This window comes from Euleptes europaea, chromosome 3 (assembly GCF_029931775.1).
Source record: "Euleptes europaea isolate rEulEur1 chromosome 3, rEulEur1.hap1, whole genome shotgun sequence".
In the NCBI taxonomy this organism is placed as follows: Eukaryota; Metazoa; Chordata; class Lepidosauria; order Squamata; family Sphaerodactylidae; genus Euleptes; species Euleptes europaea.
The window spans coordinates 782066-800150 of NC_079314.1; the positions used below are offsets into that span (position 1 = coordinate 782066).

Consider the following 18085-nt stretch of genomic DNA (forward strand, 5'->3'; position numbering starts at 1 on the left):
TTGGGTTATTTCCCTCAATCCCCTTGCAAGTCCCTAACTTACTCTTCCCGAGGTAACACAAGATACCTGCCCTATTCCTGCCTCTCTACCAGCTCGAGCCTTATCTAGATATCCTATAGATATCTGATGTCTTTTTCTTCTCCAAAGGAAGCCTGTTTATTCTCCTGATAGTTTCCCCGTTACTCTGCTACTTCCCCAAACCCCATCTGAGGCAATGACAGACTTTCCCTCCATTTTACCTTCCTCCCGCTCCCTCAGACTCTCATTGGCTGATGCTGTTTAGTGGCCAGACCCCCTGTAGGCAGTGATTTGCTGGGACGCCTGGAGGGCAGAACTAGAAACCGTTGATCACACCCACCCCCCATCTCTGCTGCTGCTGCCGCCGCCGCCTCACACGTCCCCTCCGTGCAGGCGTGAGGAGTTTTTTTTTTGGGGGGGGGGCTTCTCGTTGGCTGCACCTCACCCGAACACAACTCAAGGCAGAGACCTTTCCCCATCTTGCCTCATGAAGTCCCTCCTCAGTGCCCTGCCCACTTTGGGCTGCTGCTTCTTCCTTTATCCCAATATTTACCAAAACCCAAAACAAAAGCAACCCAAAAGAATCATAAAAATTAATCAAGTCGTGCATGACAACATTTGCAGTTTATTCAGACAGACTTTAATTTTTTTGTGTTTTCAAAATAACAGAGGTGCTCATAGAAGTAGAGAAACCAAAAATGGCAGAGCAGATGGAAGTGGCAATTCTCAGACTAGGGGAGGGTGTGTGTTCTTGAGTTTCCATGTACTGTTACACCAGTGACATTCCTTCAAATCACTTCAAGTGGATCACCACATACCGTATTCATCTCCTACCATCCCATCCCTAGTGCTAATTTAGTTTTTATTTATTTATGTAATTCATTTATACCCCCCCCCTTTCTCCCCAATGGGGATACAAAGTGGTTTACTTCATTCTCCTCTCCTCCATTTTATCCTCACAGGTAGGGTCGGGTGAGAGATTAGGACTGGCCCAGGGTCACCCAGAGAGATTCCATGGCACAAGTAGGGATATTTTAAACTTATTTATTTAGAAAGTTGATAATCCAGTTTTTCCATTGAAACAGACACTCAGAACACCTAATGATAAAACACTGATTAAATCCAGGAACGCAGTCCAAAGGAGATCTCTCTTCCTTCCCATCCATGCTTCATCCGCAACCCCAAGGCCAGGAGAAGCGTCCTCTGGGTCCTCCAGAGTTGCCATTCTCAAGAGATGATGCATCTTCTCCTGCGTGAACGACTGCTCTGATGCTGCAGATTTGTAATCTCAGACTGAAGTCTTCCCACTTCCCGCTGGTATCCTTCTTCCAGCAGCCGCCTTTGTTCCTGGGGGTGGAGGCAACAAAACAAAGTCAGTGCTGGTGGCTGCAGCATCAGAAAATGAATTTCAAAAACAGAATCTGGACCAAGGACCCAGAATCCATTACGTTTCATTCCCCTGCCCCCACAAGAGGGTACCTTACGTTCTTCATTTTATCCTCATGACAACCCTGTGAAATAGGCTAGGTTGAGAGAGAGTGACTGGCCCAAGATCCCACTGTGAGCTACATGGACATGTAGGGATTCAAACTTGGCACTTCCAAGTCCAATACTCCAACCACTCCACAAGCTGGCTCTAACCCAAACACAATTCTGTTTGGATACTTCAGCAGGTTCCATTTCTCCACTGTGTTGCCCCAGTTATCAGTCCATTAATCATATCAAAACAAATGTGAGCTCTGACGACTTTGGGTCTCTGTTTTGATTATGCATGCCATTTCCGACCATCAGAGGTCGCCTCACTCTTCCCCTGCGTGTTCAGGGACCTTTTTTATCTCCAATTTGAAAACGCGGGCAAAATGTGCGGGGAGAGTGAGGCGACCTCTGACGGCACGCATAATCAAAACAAAGACCCGAAGTTGTCACATGGGCGACCGCAAGGGAAACAGCCATGCATAAACTGGGGAAAAACCATGATGTAACTGGTTCTGAACATTCCAGTCCAGGGAAGTGTGGCCATGGCACACAGTAACTCCCAAATTCAATCTCTGACACTTCTATTACCAGATCTCAATTAGCACCCAGTGAGAAACTTTTCTCTGCCTGGGACCCTGAAAAGCGCCACTGGCCAGGGTAGAAGATATGGAGCTACACAGACCAACGGCCAGACTCAGGTTCTCTGGATAAAGCAGCATACATAAGGAGGCAGGGGATGACCGTTACCTGGAGCTTGTGGTTCAATACTGTCTCACATTCCTGCTGTTGCCTCCTCTGGTTCTCCTCCATCTTGGCCATAAGCTGTGCTTCGTGTGCTTTGTAACTCCGTTCGTTGTCTTCAGCCATCCGCTGGGTTTGTTCTTTCAGCTGTCGTTGTAGATCAGCTTCCCGCTGAGAGGCTGCAGCCCGGGCCTTTTCCACTGCAGGAAAAAACCCAAACCAAAGCATTAAGAGTATATCCACACATTAGGGATATTTGTTAAGTCCCAAAAGCATCACGAACAGGCCTGCAGGCATTACATATCTGAAAACAGCTCTAGAGAGAATGGAAAAGGTGGCCAGCTAGATTACAACAAAGTCCATCCCATCCAGTGTTTTGAGTCCATCAGTGGCCAGTTAGATACCTCTGGGTATCCATGACCTGGGGTCCATGGCCTTTCCTCATGTAAGGCAGAGGACGGGGATTTCCACCAGGAACAATCTTTGAAGGGTAACATAATTCCATCCCACCCCAATGTAATAATTTCGAGTATGGGGGATAAAATTCCTCATTGGCCCCCAAGAAGAATACTTTGACTGGTCCTGTTAGTATCTCTCTCTTAGGCCTCATTTATGTATGGAAGAGAATGAGGTGGCAGAATAGATTGTAAAGTGCTGTTAGTCTGTCGTAGCAAAATAAATCAGAGGTCCAGTGGCACATTAAAGACTAACAAAGTTTATTTCAATATGAGCTTTCAGCAGAGTACAAGTGGAAGATTTGAATGATCCTGGTGTTGCTGCAAACAGAAGTCAGCACAGGAAGCAGAGAGGGGGGTGGAAGTTTTCTCCCTGCTGCCCAACCTTTCTGCTTGCATGGAGATTTTTATGAGCAGGAGCATTCAGAACTGGAATTCACCCCATGCAGTTCACTCTACAACCTCACACTCCTGCATATATAAACAAGGCCTTAATTTCTGGGAGAGTCGAGGATCAACAAGGATCAAGCGCAAAGGGGTGTAGGGATTTCTGGACTGGAAGGAATTTATGGCTGTGAGCACATTTACTAGGCGGCAGGCCCCACCCAAATTCAGTGGGACTTCCCAGCAAACATGCACAGCACCATGTTGCAGAGCTACATCTTCCCAGAGTATCACAGACTAGACTAGGGGTTCCCAAAGTGGGGCCTGTGGGCACAGTGGCACAAGCTGAGCTCTTTCCTGGTGCCCACCAAGTGTTTCTAGCAAATGGGCAAAGCCAGGTGAGGCTTTTGACTAGTAGCGCTTCTGATTGTCCCCTGGAGATGTAATTGGCTATGAAGACTTTTTTAAAACATTGCTTTGGCAGCAGCTGCCACCACAGCACAGGAATCTTCGCTGTCTGACTGAAGATAAGCTGTGGCAGCCCTTTTGTGTCACCTGTTTTGTGACTGTGCCCATCGTTCTGTGTCAGAATACCAAAGGTGCCCACAAGCTTTAAAAGGTTGGGGACCCCTGGCCAAATAAAATGGTCTGTCGAAGAAACAGGTTTTCAAGGCATATAAAGCCCTCCAAACCTTCGATCTCCTTCTGCCTGTCCGTGAGGTTTCGGTCAGCCTGCAGAATGGACTGGGCTGCTGTCTCCTTGGATTTCAGGAATTCCTGCAGGGCCATCGAAGCCTTGAGTGGAACAGGGAGAGAGTTCACTTGAGTTCATGCTTCTATTCCAGGCTCTGTAAACGACTGCACATTCTCAGACTCCCTGTGCATGTCAGAACCCGGCAGCGGTGAACAAGAGGTTACAGGTCAACTCACCATTAGTCCTTTCTGAGGCGTCAGGTGATACTTCTCCACTATTTTCCTCTGGTCCTCCAGGAAACATTGGTAGCCACCTGGTACAGCGTAGCTCCCATCACAGACCTTCTCCTCCAGATCCTGAAACAGCTCCAAGAGTACAGCCTGGCAGCGATCCAAGGACTCCTGCTCATTGCAGCTGCGGATTTCCTCAAGCTTGCTTTGGATCTGGTTCTAGAGGCGGAAAGGGAGGAAGAACACATGGTAGATGCTCTCTAAGAAAGTAAAGATGCTACATCCAGAGCTGTGCCTTCCCTTCCTCACCTGGATTTCTACCTGTGAGGTTAAAATCTCCTGCTCACAGAGGACATCACAAGGAATATCATCACAAGGAAAGTTAGTACTTCTTTAATAAGGCACTAACTTTCCTGTCCTAGGCACCATGATATTCTCTGCTGCCACACTGTTCAATCAGATCCCAAACCTGGGTAAAGCCAAAATTGCTGTCTGTCACAAGAAAAGCGCCTATTTTCTCAACTGTCTCTCCAAACCATTCCTCTTAATTTGGACATGAAGAGGAACAACGTTTCAGGGCTTCTGGATAGCATTAGATAGGTGTTTATTTTTAAAGATACACTTTCCACACACACAGGGGAACAGAAGCTCAAATTGCCAGCCTGGTCCTTGGTATATGATGTACCACATTCTACAGAATATGCAACAGAATCCCAGGGATTTTGTGGCAGGAATTCTGTAGTATTGAGTGTCAGCATGAAAAAAAGTGACTTGAATGTTTGGGACAGCCCCCAACCCCCGAATTTCCCAGAACATCAGAACAGAGAATGGGCAATGCTGGTATCCCCGGCCACAGCTCCTGGCCACCAGGGCTCCTCGCTGCCCTGGGCAGTTCTGAGAAAGGACCAGGAGGTGCACAAGCACACTGGGGCAGGAAAAACAGGCAGGCACAACTCCAGGCTTGACACAGCCCTGCCTAAGGATGGCAAGAAGGCCATCTGCAAGGAAGTACCAAGCAGTGGTAGGCCTGGCATTAAGCTGATTCAACTGGGTGGGACAAACTTCCCAATGAGGGAAGCAACCAGAACAGGCAAACAGAGCTAGCCATAATAAAAGCTGCACCTGACAAGCAGCCATGCCCTTTGCTTCCTGTGGGCAGGGCTAGTCCCACAAGAAGCAGGGATCGGTGAGGGGGTGGACCTAACCAATAGCGTCTTCTTCACAATGGCCAGAGACTCAGGCCAAGGAGGACTTGCCCCAGTTCTCCCTGTGCCTAGCCAGCAGGAAATCAGTGGGGATAGAGGAAGAAGATCCTGGGTAATCTGTACCCCTTTCCCTCTAAAGTTTTGGGCCTATTTAACCCCAAAACAGTGAAGTTCTGGAGAGCAGGGCAGCCCCTGCCAACCCTGATAATACCACAAAGGCTCATATTGAATACAGAAATGTTGGAAGCCATTGTCTAGATGGGAAAGTCATATTCCCATTATGGATATAAACCTTCTACCTTCAGCTGTTTCTGGTACTCTTGGTCCTCATCCTTGAAAGCGCGGTCCAGAAACACTTGGATGGCCTCTTTCTCGCACTCTGTATGTACCGTCAGCAGCTCTTCAATCGTCTCGGTTGGAAGTGTCAACAGAAGTTCCATCATCTCCTCATAGCGTTTTACACCATCGTTCACAGCTATTGAGTTCTCAATCTGGGCCAAGGCCAACACGGCGTTCTCTATGCAAGGGATGGCCCCGCTGCGGATGGCGTCCACGTAGGTCACTGTGAGGTGCCCCAACACTGCAAAGGAAAAGGGGGAATTGCTTTATCACAAGGGTCCCAAAAGATCTACATCAGGGGACCCAATGTGGTGTCTGTGTTTTTCACAACTGTTTTCACCACAACCGTTTCTGCTTCCACTTACATGTCCCCGTCACTGTGTGACCCCCCGGGATCACTTTGGCTGGAGCAGTCTCAAAAATGTAGCTTCGGAACCGGTGTGCCTCTTCTATGAAGTCAGGGTTTAGCTTCCTCTCAGGCAAATCCTCCAGATGCACCAACTCTTGGCGTGTGGCCGGGCGGTCAAAGACAAAGCACTTGCGACTGGGGAAATACTCGCGGATGTACTTCTTGGCAAAATCTAGCTTTTCAGGGAGACCTATGAGAAAAACAAAGATGCATTCTGTCAAACGAGCAGGCCTTACGAGATGGGCTCTTCCATTCCCAGTTCCCTGCACTGTAGCTACATCAACAGATCCTTCAAATCTACTGAGCAGACACAGCTAAGGCCTTTTATGCAGAGACATTTCCCTGCAGTCACCCCACTGACTATTTCGGGGCTTCTTTTTGATTATGCATGCATTTTGTGACCATCAGAGGTCACCTTGCTCTCCCTCCTGCACCCCATGTTTTGCCCACATTTTCCAGAAACGAGGGCAAAATGAGGGGAAGAGAGTGAGGCAACTTCTGACGGTCACAAAAAAGGTAAAGGTCCCCTGTGCAAGCACCGGGTCATTCCTGACCCATGGGGTGACGTCACATCCCAACGTTTCCTAGGCCGACTTTGTTTACAGGGTGGTTTGCCAGTGCCTTCCCCAGTCACCTTCCCTTTACCCCCAGCAAGCTGCGTACTCATTTTACCGACCTCGGAAGGATGGAAGGCTGAGTCAACCTTGAGCCGGCTAAGTGAACCCGACTTCCGTCGGGATCAAACTCAGGTCGTGAGCAGAGCTTGGACTGCAGTACTACAGCTTACCAGTCTGCGCCACAGGGCTCTTGACGGTCACAAAACGCATGCATAATCAAAAGGAAGTCGGAAGCAGTGGGTGGGGTGACCATGGGGAAATGTCTCTGCATAGAAGGCTTAAGACAAGTCAGTGCCTGAGACAGAAAATCCAAATTTCTACCCCACAAGATGATAGAAATTTAATTTAGAAAAATACATCATTGATAACTTGCAGCCCTTTTATGATACCCCAGAATCTGCCATTTGAGGTGGGATGCCTCACTACACTTAATGGCAAGGTCATACCTCAATTTTGAGGTCCATATATTTTTATCTTCCCCTTTCCACTGTTCACATTTGCTAGGAAATTTTATTTTTAATTGCCTACCCTTTTAGAAGTGCAACTTTTAAAAAATGTCATTATTCTGGAATATTTCTGATCTAAAGAGCTCCTTATTATCATAACGACCCCTGGAACAGATAACCTTACAATCCTCTATTTCTTCTAATATCCTGAGGATTACCTCATTATTTATGGAAATTCAGTATGCCAGAGGGCCCTGGTTCTATAAGGAATGAACAACCAATATTTAGTCATTTTCACAAATGCACACATCAGTCTTTGGATCAGACATGATTATTCTTCAGGTTCCTATGATTCTACGGCTTACATGTTTATTCTGCACAGCACAGTTCACACCAGTAGTAGTTTAATCTGGCAGTAGAAAACTTCTTTTCTGCATTGCTGACACAGTGGAGAACAAACTACTACTGTTCTCTTCCCCATGTCCCAACCTATCAAGACAAAATACTTTACTGCTGATGTTGCTGGAGTACAGTTAAGTTGTTTAGGAGGGCAGGTTTGAACACACCCAGGATGCCCGAAAGGTGTTTATCCCCATACACTCTGATCTGAGGGAAGCATGTTCTGAATTTAGACCACATCTTGTGACTCATCAGATTTAAGCAACAAGGCCCGGCACATTAAGGTTGTTCATCCATCAGCTCCCCAAAGTACCTTCCTTCCTCCGCAAGGCATTCTCCAGGTACTCATCCCCAGAGATGGAGCGTCCATCCAACTCCAACTGCAGGGTGAAATCGCGCACAGCCCAGATGAAAGATGGGAAGAACCAGACAAACTCATCAGGAATCTCGTCATCTTCCTCACAGTTCTGCCTGCCCGAGGCCTTAACCTTGATTAACTCAGTCAGTTCTGTCACATAGCTGGAATTGGGCTAAGGAAAGGAAGATATCGTTTCCCCAGAATGGGCCACGTCTGCCCCTCATCTCTGATGAGAATCTAACATCTTACTTTCACTTCTACTGAGCTACAGCTTGATTGTCTAGAATGCCTACATTTCACCTCTTCTTATTCCATATTTTGAATGTGTTTAGGAATCATGCACACATACTGTCAGGCCAAAGCCCTGACAGGAAGGGCCATCCACATTTCATTAACTCCTGGTTCTGCCAGCAAAGCAGGAAAGCTAGGGATTCCTGAATTTTCCAAGAAGGATACTGTAGTTTCTCCAAAGCAAACTGGTCAATGGTGCCCATGCTGTTGTACACAAAGGTGCTACTAAGCAGAATGGAGAGGGCAAACACCCACGAGTCGTTCTCAGTGTTGCTCTGCAAGGAGGGGATGCAGATGCTTAGAAAAAAACATTGGGGCCGTGACTGGGGAATGCACAGTCTTCCACTATACATGGAATAGGGAACTCTGTTGCTACTGCCACAGTCTGGGGTGATTCCCAAGAGTCTCCCAACACCTTACCAGTCACCTGGAGTGGTGCAGTTTTTGTGCAAGCAAAGCATCCACAGCAGCCTTCCCTAGTCACTATTGTCCTGATCCTAATTTACCTTCTCCACATCGCCCAGTCCTTCCGTGTCCAATAGCACCAGGGTGTGGTCAGGCTTTCTGGGGTGGGGACGACACCACATCCAGATGCCCTTGGTGTTTGCTTGTACTGTGGCACCCAGAGAAAATCCTGGAGGAGGGGGCAGAGAAGACAAGGAAATGAAGCTCAGCTCCAGGGGAACAGTAGTTTTACCACGCATGATAAGACAATGGAATCTTCACAATCTAACATTCTGCCCCCACAGTCTTGTTTGCATTGGAATGCTCACCTCTGTTCTGAGGCAAACTCCACATCCCAAGTTTTGACCAACAAATCTGAAAACAGCCCATTTATATGTTTCCTTTGTAGTCAGTGCATCTTGGGATATGTGACATTCCAAATCCCAGTTTTCTGGGAGGCATGGAAGTATTTAAATGGTCTGGGGCTACAAGTAGTTCTTAGTTTTGAGGAAAATGGCACACAAATGTCCCCTTTTTACATTACTCTAGAAACCAAGATGCCTTGGACTACAGAGGTACCAAATTTCAGCCTTCTGTCGCTGAAGTACCTTGACCATTTTGATAGCTGTGTGACTAAGCCCCAAGTGCATCTATATTCAAAATAAGCTGATTAGACGTGCCATCAAGCACAGAACCTCCAATGTATGGGACACACAAGATAGTCTGAGCTATTCCTAGAGTGAGGGAAACACAGACAGAAGCATTCAAGATAGGCACATCTGCAACAGAACCAACATCTCTGTTGGTTAGCAGAGCACAAATATGTCCTAGTCTCACCTCCTTTATCCTTTCCTGCCAGCTTGTTCATGAGGTAGGACTTGCCAGTGCGGTACAGCCCCACAATGGCCACCACCACCACAGGCTGATGGATCCTCTGCAGGAGCTGGAGGGCTTCTTGGTTAACCTTCAGTTTCTCACCCAGATTATTCTCTATCAAACACATTGGTTCCTCCATGTTGTTTGGTTGAACCATTCTAGGGACAGCCCGGGATGAAGATGGTGGAGGAACCTGTAGAGACAGAACCCGGGTTCTGTAAGCAGGAGGGTGGTAGTTTGAAGCTTCATGGACACTGGAGTATCTGGAAGTTTCATAACAGGGTCTCAAGAGACACAAAATTAGACAGCAAAGGGATGACAACCAAATAAAGAAAGATGACTTAAGGGACAAGGCAAAAAACCAAATGGACTGTCACTGGCCAAACCATGATAGCAGTCAGTGAGAATGGGGGTGTTACTGGGTGAAAGACATCAAGAAGTGTTGCCCATACTATCTTCAAGCTTGGCCAACCACTCAAAACTGGTCCCTGAGGATAAAAATGATTGCACATGTAAAGATCCCTCCCTTGAAAAAAGGTCTACCTTCCCCACCATGAATTAAACCATGGCTCAGTGAGCACTCTTGTTTGGAAAGAGCCACTGGAGTAATGGGGCTCCTATCCCGTAGTCTGTTTTGCTAAGATTTTGTAGGGAAAGCTCCCAGCTGCAGCTCAGTGGTACAGGACAAGCCTTACATTTATAAGATTCCAAGTTTAGTTCCTGGCATCCCCATTTACAGGATCTCAGGGATGAAGGCTAGATGTCTTACATTAACCACATGATTTTTCTTGCCACAAAGGTCATGGGCAAAGGGCCACCTACTAGACTAGATGTCTTACATTAACCACATGATTTTTCTTGCCACAAAGGTCATGGGCAAAGGGCCACCTACTAGACTTCCTTGGGGCAGTCTGTTACAAACACATCTGAGCAAAGTGAGAAAAATAAACATGATAATGCTAGAGGGCGGTGGTTTTATTAAACCCACCTCTCCCATATACGAATATCATTCCCAATTCATAACAGGAGGGGGCCCTTCACTTGCAAATCCTTGTAGGGCAGACATCACTTACCCTGGGTTCCTGCACCAGCAGCTGGGGGATGCTGGGAGTCTCTTTCCTCTCTGGGGCAGTCCTGGGAGGATCTATCATGGGTTCATTGAAACTCTCGTAAATTTCCTGTTGGAATAAAAAACGGGCTTTTTCCAGACCCTATCTCCCCTGAAGGGCATTTTCTGATATTTCTAACTGATGCTGTTGTTATACATATAAGCCTTGTAAAAATGTTTATTTATTATTAAAAAGCGTGTTACACGTTTTCGCCTGCATAGTGGGCCCTAGCCTGGAAACACTGCCCTCTGGATGGAGTTGCTGCCTACCGAGAAACTAGGAAAGAGGGGGTAAACTCCAATATGGAGAAGCGGGGAAAGAAGAGGCTGAGGCGTTTTTCTCCTGAGGGTGAGGAGAATTTCTAAAGAAGAAACTCCTGAGGAGAAAAGACTGTGCAGATGGAGACAGGCAGTTGGTGGAGGAGTGGTCATCTTCTGGAGTGAGCATTCAATTTTCTGAGCATGTGGCTTCTCAGTGACTGTGAGGGAAAGTAGCTAGAAGGCTTTCTTCTCTTTTTGCCCTAAGTTTGGGACTGCACATTATAATTTTTATTCATACTGTTAAAGCTCCCAGTCTGAACCTATTGTTTCCCTCACCATTCAATAAACATTATTTGTTTAAGTGTGCATCCCCAATTCTGTGACCACTAACCTTGCCCTTTTAAGGCTAAAAGGGTTACATTTTTGGGGGCTCATCCAAGATATAGCATCACAGGATTGTACCCTTTTTCATTGTCTGAAACTAGTCGCTTGCTGAAATCAGAACGGGCTGTATTATAACACTGTATAATATGGCAGTGCGCTTATTAGAAGACCGATGTAAGGGGATGAGTATAGATAGATCCTAAGAAATCTTTTCTGGTTATAGACATACCAGAGGGGCACAATGAAGGGACAGTGGAGAGTGTTTTACAGACGTTTGACCATGGGAGGGGTACATACACGATATACACTCACCATATACTGTGGGTGTTTGGGTATGTGCCAATATTGTTAATGAAAGATGGGTTGCACAGGCTGAGTTTTAAAAAATGGCTAAATGCCTCAAGTGGACCAGCTCTCCAGAGCTCCTGGGTCCAAGTTACAAACTTCTGTGGTCGTTCTTTGCCAAACATCACAGGCAAGGCCATAGAAACAGGTCAAGATAAGATGGAGAACTACCTCAGCCACCAAGCAACACCTCCGATTGCACTCAACTCCAGAGCCCACCACTGGAAACTTCGTTCAACAACGGCAGCCCTATTCCAGGGCCGTACATCGGGCTCTTTTGGGAACTAGAATCTTGAGCTTTAAAATTCTTTTGAAAAGGCTGCAACTGGAGCATCCCACTGATTCACCATCCCCCAGTTTTATGGGTATTCTCCCCCAACCATCCTGTCTTCTCCTGTCACAAACCAACCATAGAAGGAAGACAAATCAGGGGTCTAGCGGCACCTAAAAGACTACAAAGCGTGACATCTTTCCTCTCCCTGCCACCTTTCTGCTGTCTACACCTTAGTGCATAAATATATCTGCATAACAGTTGACCAAACCCCGTGGCAAGGAGTGGGAAGCTGCAGTTCTGCAGTCAAAAGCTCTGCTCACAACCTGAGCTCGATCCTGACAGAAGTTGGTTTCAGGTAACCGGCCCAAGGTTGACTCAGCCTTCCATCCTTCCGAGGTCGGTCAAATGAATACCCAGCTTGCTGCTGGGGATAAAGTGTAGACGACCAGGGAAGGCAATGGCAAACCTCCCCGTAAACATTGTCTACCTAGGAAATGTCGGGATGTGACGTCACCCCATGGGTCAGTAATGACCCAGTGCTTGCACAGGGGTCTATCTTTACCTTGACTACCTTCACCTAATGGTTGACCAATGCACCTGACAAAGTGAACACTGACTCACAAAAAGTTTACGCTGGAATCAACACTGGTTAGTCTTTCAGATACCAATGGACTTCTGTTTTATTTTGCTTCAACAGCTTAACATGGCTTCCTATCTGGAAATACAATCATAGAGGAGTTCCTATGTGAGTGTCCCATTTGGGCTGTAAGAGGTATTACAACACTGGACCCCTTGACTCAGTAAAAATCTCTGGCATGCTGCGGTGCCCAAGCCCAAACTCATCCAAGCCCTACCCAAGAGAATGGCTCTTCCTGGCCAACACAGCTCTCGTTCAGAAGGATTGGTTCATGCCGAGACAGCACATCCACAAATCGTTCCAGCATGCCAGACCAATCTGTAATACAAAATACATCACCATCATACACTGCATAGGGACCAGTGGATCTCTCAGAATTATATTTAGCATTCTGATTTTTAATCTGCTGTACTAACAGACCAGGAAAAAACAGAGTCTGGTCTGCATTTCTGCCTTTAACAGCAGCTTGATCGGAAGAAATCAGCAGGTGATTGCTTCGCGTGGCATGGAAATAAGCCGTATTGCCCTCAAATGCCTGAATGTCAAGTTGCTGTTACACAGAAGCAGGATAAAGATATATTTGTATGTACCTTTGGGAAAACCCCTGAAGAGGGAACACAATCCCAGCGTGAATGCACACAAGGCTGCCTTATACTGAATCAGACCATTGGTCCATCAAGTTCAGTTATTGCCTACTCAGACAGGGTCTCAGCTGGAGTTCTACTGCTTGGTCCTTTTTAACTAGAAATGCTGGGAATTGAACCTAAGACCTTCTGCATTCAAGACAGAAGCTCTTCCACCGAGCCACAGCCCCTCCCCATTTAAAAAAATGTTCTCCTAGGGCAGCAAAATGGCTTGAGATAGCCCTAAATAGGAGGGGAAATATCTGGAAAATATCTGGTATGAAAAGTATCCTCACCTTTCCCACTAGCAAATTTACTTCCCAGTGAGTTCTTGGGTCTCTGGTTCAGGATATAATCTTTAAACAACCAAAGCTGAGCCAGGAACATGGGATGTAGGGAATCTGAAGAGACAACCTCCTCATCATTTCCATCCGCATGTGGGGAGCAGAAACAGAACGCTTTCTGAGAGGGGAACAGGGTCTGGATGCAGCTGGTTGGTGTGTTCTCCACGGCTGAAAGTGAAAACACATAAGAGCAGGAACCTAACACCAGATGCTCAAGACAGAACTTGAGGATTCATACCAACAATCTCCCTCTCTGCCTTCTTCCCACTTTCCAAACCAAGCCCAAGCTCTTATAAAGGTAAAGGTCCCCTGTGCAAGCACCGGGTCATTCCTGACCCATGGGGCGACGTCACATCCTGACGTTTTCTAGGCAGACTTTGTTTTGCGGGGTGGTTTGCCAGTGCCTTCCCCAGTCATCTTCCCTTTACCCCCAGCGAGCTGGGTACTCATTTTACTGACCTCGGAAGGATGGAAGGCTGAGTCAACCTTGAGCCGGCTACCTGAACCCAACTTCCGCTGGGATCAAACTCAGGTTGTGAGCAGAGCTTCGACTGCAGTACTGCAGCTTTACCACTCTGCGCCACGGGGCTCTCAAAAGTATAGAGACTTCTAGAAGCCCCCCCCCTTCCCAAAGAACCCTGGGAAAAACACAGCTGCACTTAACCGGTAACTGTTGTTCATCAAGTGGTGTTCTGTGCAGTTCCCATGTGGGAACTGCACAGAGACCATGACAATGAACTGTAGTTCTGTGAGAGATAAATTCTCAGCACCGTCACTGAATTTTAGATTCTTTGGAGAAAGCCACAGCTAAACTGGTTTTCAAAACTGGCTTTCTCTGGTTTTACAGCACAATCTTGAGCATGTTGAAGCTCTGATTTTGGTGGGGTTTGCTTCCAAGATACAGGTCCCAGACAGTCTCCAACAGGCATGGGGGAGGCTAGGATATGGGAAGTGCACCTGCCGGGGTGGAGAGGAGGACAGCCAAGTTATGATCCGTGGCTTGCAGCACCTCTTCCCAAAAGGAGTCAGATACCACGTCACGAAGACACCATACAAACTCTGGTAGCAGGCTACTAAGCAGGAAGCTGTTCTCCCAAGGACAATCCTCCAATACTCGTACTTTATCGGGAAGCATCTTCACATATCTATGGGGAGGATGCTGGTTGAGGAAAAGAGAACTTCTGGAAGGCCAGGAATGGACCTTTAGAGCATCACTCACAGAAATTTACAAAGCAATCCCCCATCCAATTAGATTTGCCAACCAAAATGATCAGGGGGCTAGAACAACTGCCCTATGAGGAGCGGTTAAAATGCTTAGGGCTGTTTAGCTTGGGAAGAAGGAGGTTAAGGGGAGACATGATACAGGTCTATAAAATTATGCATGGTATGGAGAGAGTGGCCAGAGAGGGAGAAAAGTGGACAGAGAGGGAGAAAAGCTTCTCCTTCTCTCCTAATACTAGAACGTGGGGTCATCTGCTGAAGCTGGAGGGTGAGAGCTTCCAAACTGATAAAAGGAAGTGTTTCTTCAGACAATGCATAGTTAAATTGTGGCACTCCCATCCCCAGGATGGTAGTTGTGAATTTCCTGCATTGTGCAGGAGGTTAGACTAGATGACCCTGGTGACCCCTTCAAACTGTATGATTCTATGATGAGGAGATGGCTGCCAACTTGGAAGGCTTTAAGAGGGGAGTGGATATGTTCACGAAGGATAGGGGTATCAATGGCTACTAATAAAAATGAATACTCGTCATGATGCACACCTATTCTCTCTAGAATCAGAGGGGCATGCCTGTTATATTAGGTGCTGTGGAACACAGGCAGGATAATGCTGTTGCAGTCATCTTGCTTGTGGGCTTCCTAGAGGCACCTGGTTGGCCACTGTGTGAACAGACTGCTGGACTTGATGTGCCTTGGTCTGATCCCACATGGCTTTTCTTATGTTCTTATGCCGTCATTTGTTCTCAGAAATTCCAGCACCATAGGCTGGGTGCCTCTGAGCATGTGCAGAGTGTGTTTTCAATGAGATTTTAAAAACTTTGAGTGCTTATGAGCACATATCTTTGATCAAATGCAAACACTCCCTCCTCCCTTTTAACGGTGGCATCTTTTCTTTTCTAAAAGACCATCCCTCAAACGAAAAGCAACTGAAAACACAAAGGGTTCCCGACTTTACATCTTCCTGTTTGGGCAACTAGCCAGGAGAATTAAATTCTGCTCAGGTGGCAATCCAGGTGGAAGCATAAGGCTGGTCTGAGCCTAATGATGCAGAAATCCAAGACAGGTTTGAAGGTTCCCAGCAAACAAAAAAGGAAGATGCCTGTTACTAATATTGCAGAATATTTACAGTCTATGCTGTGATCCAATAAAAGCTGAATTGGGAAGGATACGTCAGTTTATCAAGCTCTTCTTGAAGATCCCAAGCACCTTTGGAGTTATATATAAAGATATTGCAGAGTAGTACATCCAAAAGGAAAAGTTTGAAGGAGATGGAGTTTTCATCCTGTAGTAATACCAGAAGAAACATCAAGAACCAGAAGTAACATCAGGAACCGTAAGCAAAGTGAGCCACACCAGATGTATGCCTTTATTATCAAGAAACATTTGATCACTCTTTTCTATTACTGCACACTCAAGATGGCTTAAAATTAAAACACACACAAAACAGAAACAGGAGAATGCCTACAACATAATAAAGACCAAAATGAGAAAATTACAGAGAAGCCAACTTTTTAAAGGGCTACCGTAGCTGTGCCTTTAACGGCCACTCGATTGGCGGATCATGTCTACCCTGCCAAGCTGTGAAAAGTTTCAAGCTGCTGATTTCTGCCCCTCAAACTGCTCTCAAAGGCACACGAGTCGGGCCAGGCTGGACTCTCCCCCATTTGGCAGGCCTCACCAGAGGTTACAAACCTTCACCTCATGAATTCTGCCTGGTATGCAGCAACCGTGCTTCTGCCCATAAAAGAAAAGACAGCAACCCAATTTCGCACAGTGCCAAAGAGATGACTTAAGAGGAAAGAAATATGCCTAGTTGTTTTCCCTCCAGAAAAACAGCTAAGAATGGAAGTATTACTTTGCACACTGCACAACAATTCACTTAATGCAATTCACTGCCTCTAATAACTTATTAGCAGATTAGGGGTCCCAAACCTTCTTGAACCTGAGGGGCACCCTCTGAATTCTGACAGTGTGAAGGGAACAGCTACAAAATGGAGTCTCCTGGCTGCGGCTGCTTACCTTCAGTCACACAGTGAAGATCCAAAGCAACATTAAAAAAAATCTTCAGCCAATCAAATCTCTAATGGCCAATCGGAAGCCTTGCTGGGCAAAAGCCCAACCTGGCTCCGCCCACTTTTTAAAAACCCTTGGCGGTCTCTAGAAAAGGTGCAGGCACCACACTGGGGACTCCTTAGCTTATGTGGCATTTACAAAGACAAGCTCTATTAATCACACTGGAGAAATCCAACCTCCAGGTACAGACACTGTAAGTAAAGGTAAAGGTCCCCTGTGCAAGCACTGGGTCATTCCTGACCCATGGGGTGACATCACATCCCACCGTTTCCAAGGCAGACTTTGTTTGCGGGGTGGTTTGCCAGTGCCTTCCCCAGTCAACTTTCCTTTACCCCCAGCAAGCTGGGTACTCATTTGACCGACCTCGGAAGGATGGAAGGCTGAGTCAACCTTGAGCCGGCTACCTGAAACCAACTTCCATCAGGATCGAACTCAGGTTGTGAGCAGAGCTTTTGACTGCAGTACTGCAGCTTAACACTCTGCGCCACGGGGCTCCTACAGACACTGTAAATACCAAAGTCTGCCACAGGAGATAGCCACGCTGCCTAGCCTGATAGCTTCCCGTGGCCTCTGATTGATCCAGTTGAAAACTGGACTAGATTGCAAGTTTTTATGCTCTTGCAGAGCTACTGAGGCCAAGGGGAGCTGTCAAAAGACACTGAAATGCTGTTCGACTTTATGTTCCGCTTTAATCATCAGTGGGGCCTATCCTACCTTCTCCATTTGTTCAGGGAGGCCTTCCGTATCCAGTAACACCAGGGTTTCATCTGGTTTAGTCGGGTGAGGAAAACAGTTCAGCCATATTCCTGGAGAATGCGAAAAGCCTGCAGGAAAAGAGGACAAAGGTGATGAAGGTGTGTCATATCTACAAGGTTAGAGGGCAGGACCCCCAGAGCATTTACCTTCATCTTGCCCCGCCAACTGGTCCAAGAGGAAGGATTTTCCAGTGCCCTTGGGCCCAAAGATAGCCACCACCTGAAGGGGGCCAGCCAGGGTCTTCAGGAAGGACAAGGCAGTTGAGTTCACTCGCAAAGTGCCGGAGACAGGGGACGGCTCCACCAGGCATATCCACTCTGTCATCCTGACAATGAAAAAGGAGCAAGAAGTCAATCGTGCAAACAAGCCATCCTTACTTACTGGCTGTCCACATTTTTCTTAATTAATTATGAACCTACTTATATGGAAGTGCAACTTCCTCGGGAGGTGGTGGGCTCTCCTTCCCTGGAGGTTTTAAAGCAGAGGCTAGATGGCCATCTGTCAGCAATGCTGATTCTATTACGGTACCTTAGGCAGATCATGAGAGGCAGGGCATCTTGGCCATCTTCTACGCATGGAGTAGGGGTCACTGGGAGTAGTTTGGAATTTCCTGCATTGTGCAGGGGGTTGGACTAGATGACCCTCTGACCCCTTCCAGCTCTATGTTTCTATGAGATGC

At 46.9% G+C, this 18085-nt stretch overlaps 1 protein-coding gene across 1 annotated transcript; it reads right to left on the minus strand.

The window, feature by feature from the left end:
• Positions 1–1245: 1245 nt before the first annotated feature.
• LOC130475828 (guanylate-binding protein 1-like) lies at positions 1246–17730 on the minus strand. Its single transcript, XM_056847698.1, has 17 exons — positions 17553–17730; positions 17365–17474; positions 15747–15859; positions 14316–14539; positions 13311–13526; positions 12609–12709; positions 10456–10560; positions 9344–9575; positions 8569–8696; positions 8228–8337; positions 7727–7932; positions 5908–6141; positions 5503–5783; positions 4005–4217; positions 3767–3869; positions 2242–2435; positions 1246–1365 (listed from the first exon to the last, which is right to left on the minus strand). Exons 1-17 carry the CDS (start codon positions 17728–17730, stop codon positions 1246–1248), a joined length of 2868 nt encoding a protein of 955 aa, XP_056703676.1.
• Positions 17731–18085: the final 355 nt, after the last annotated feature.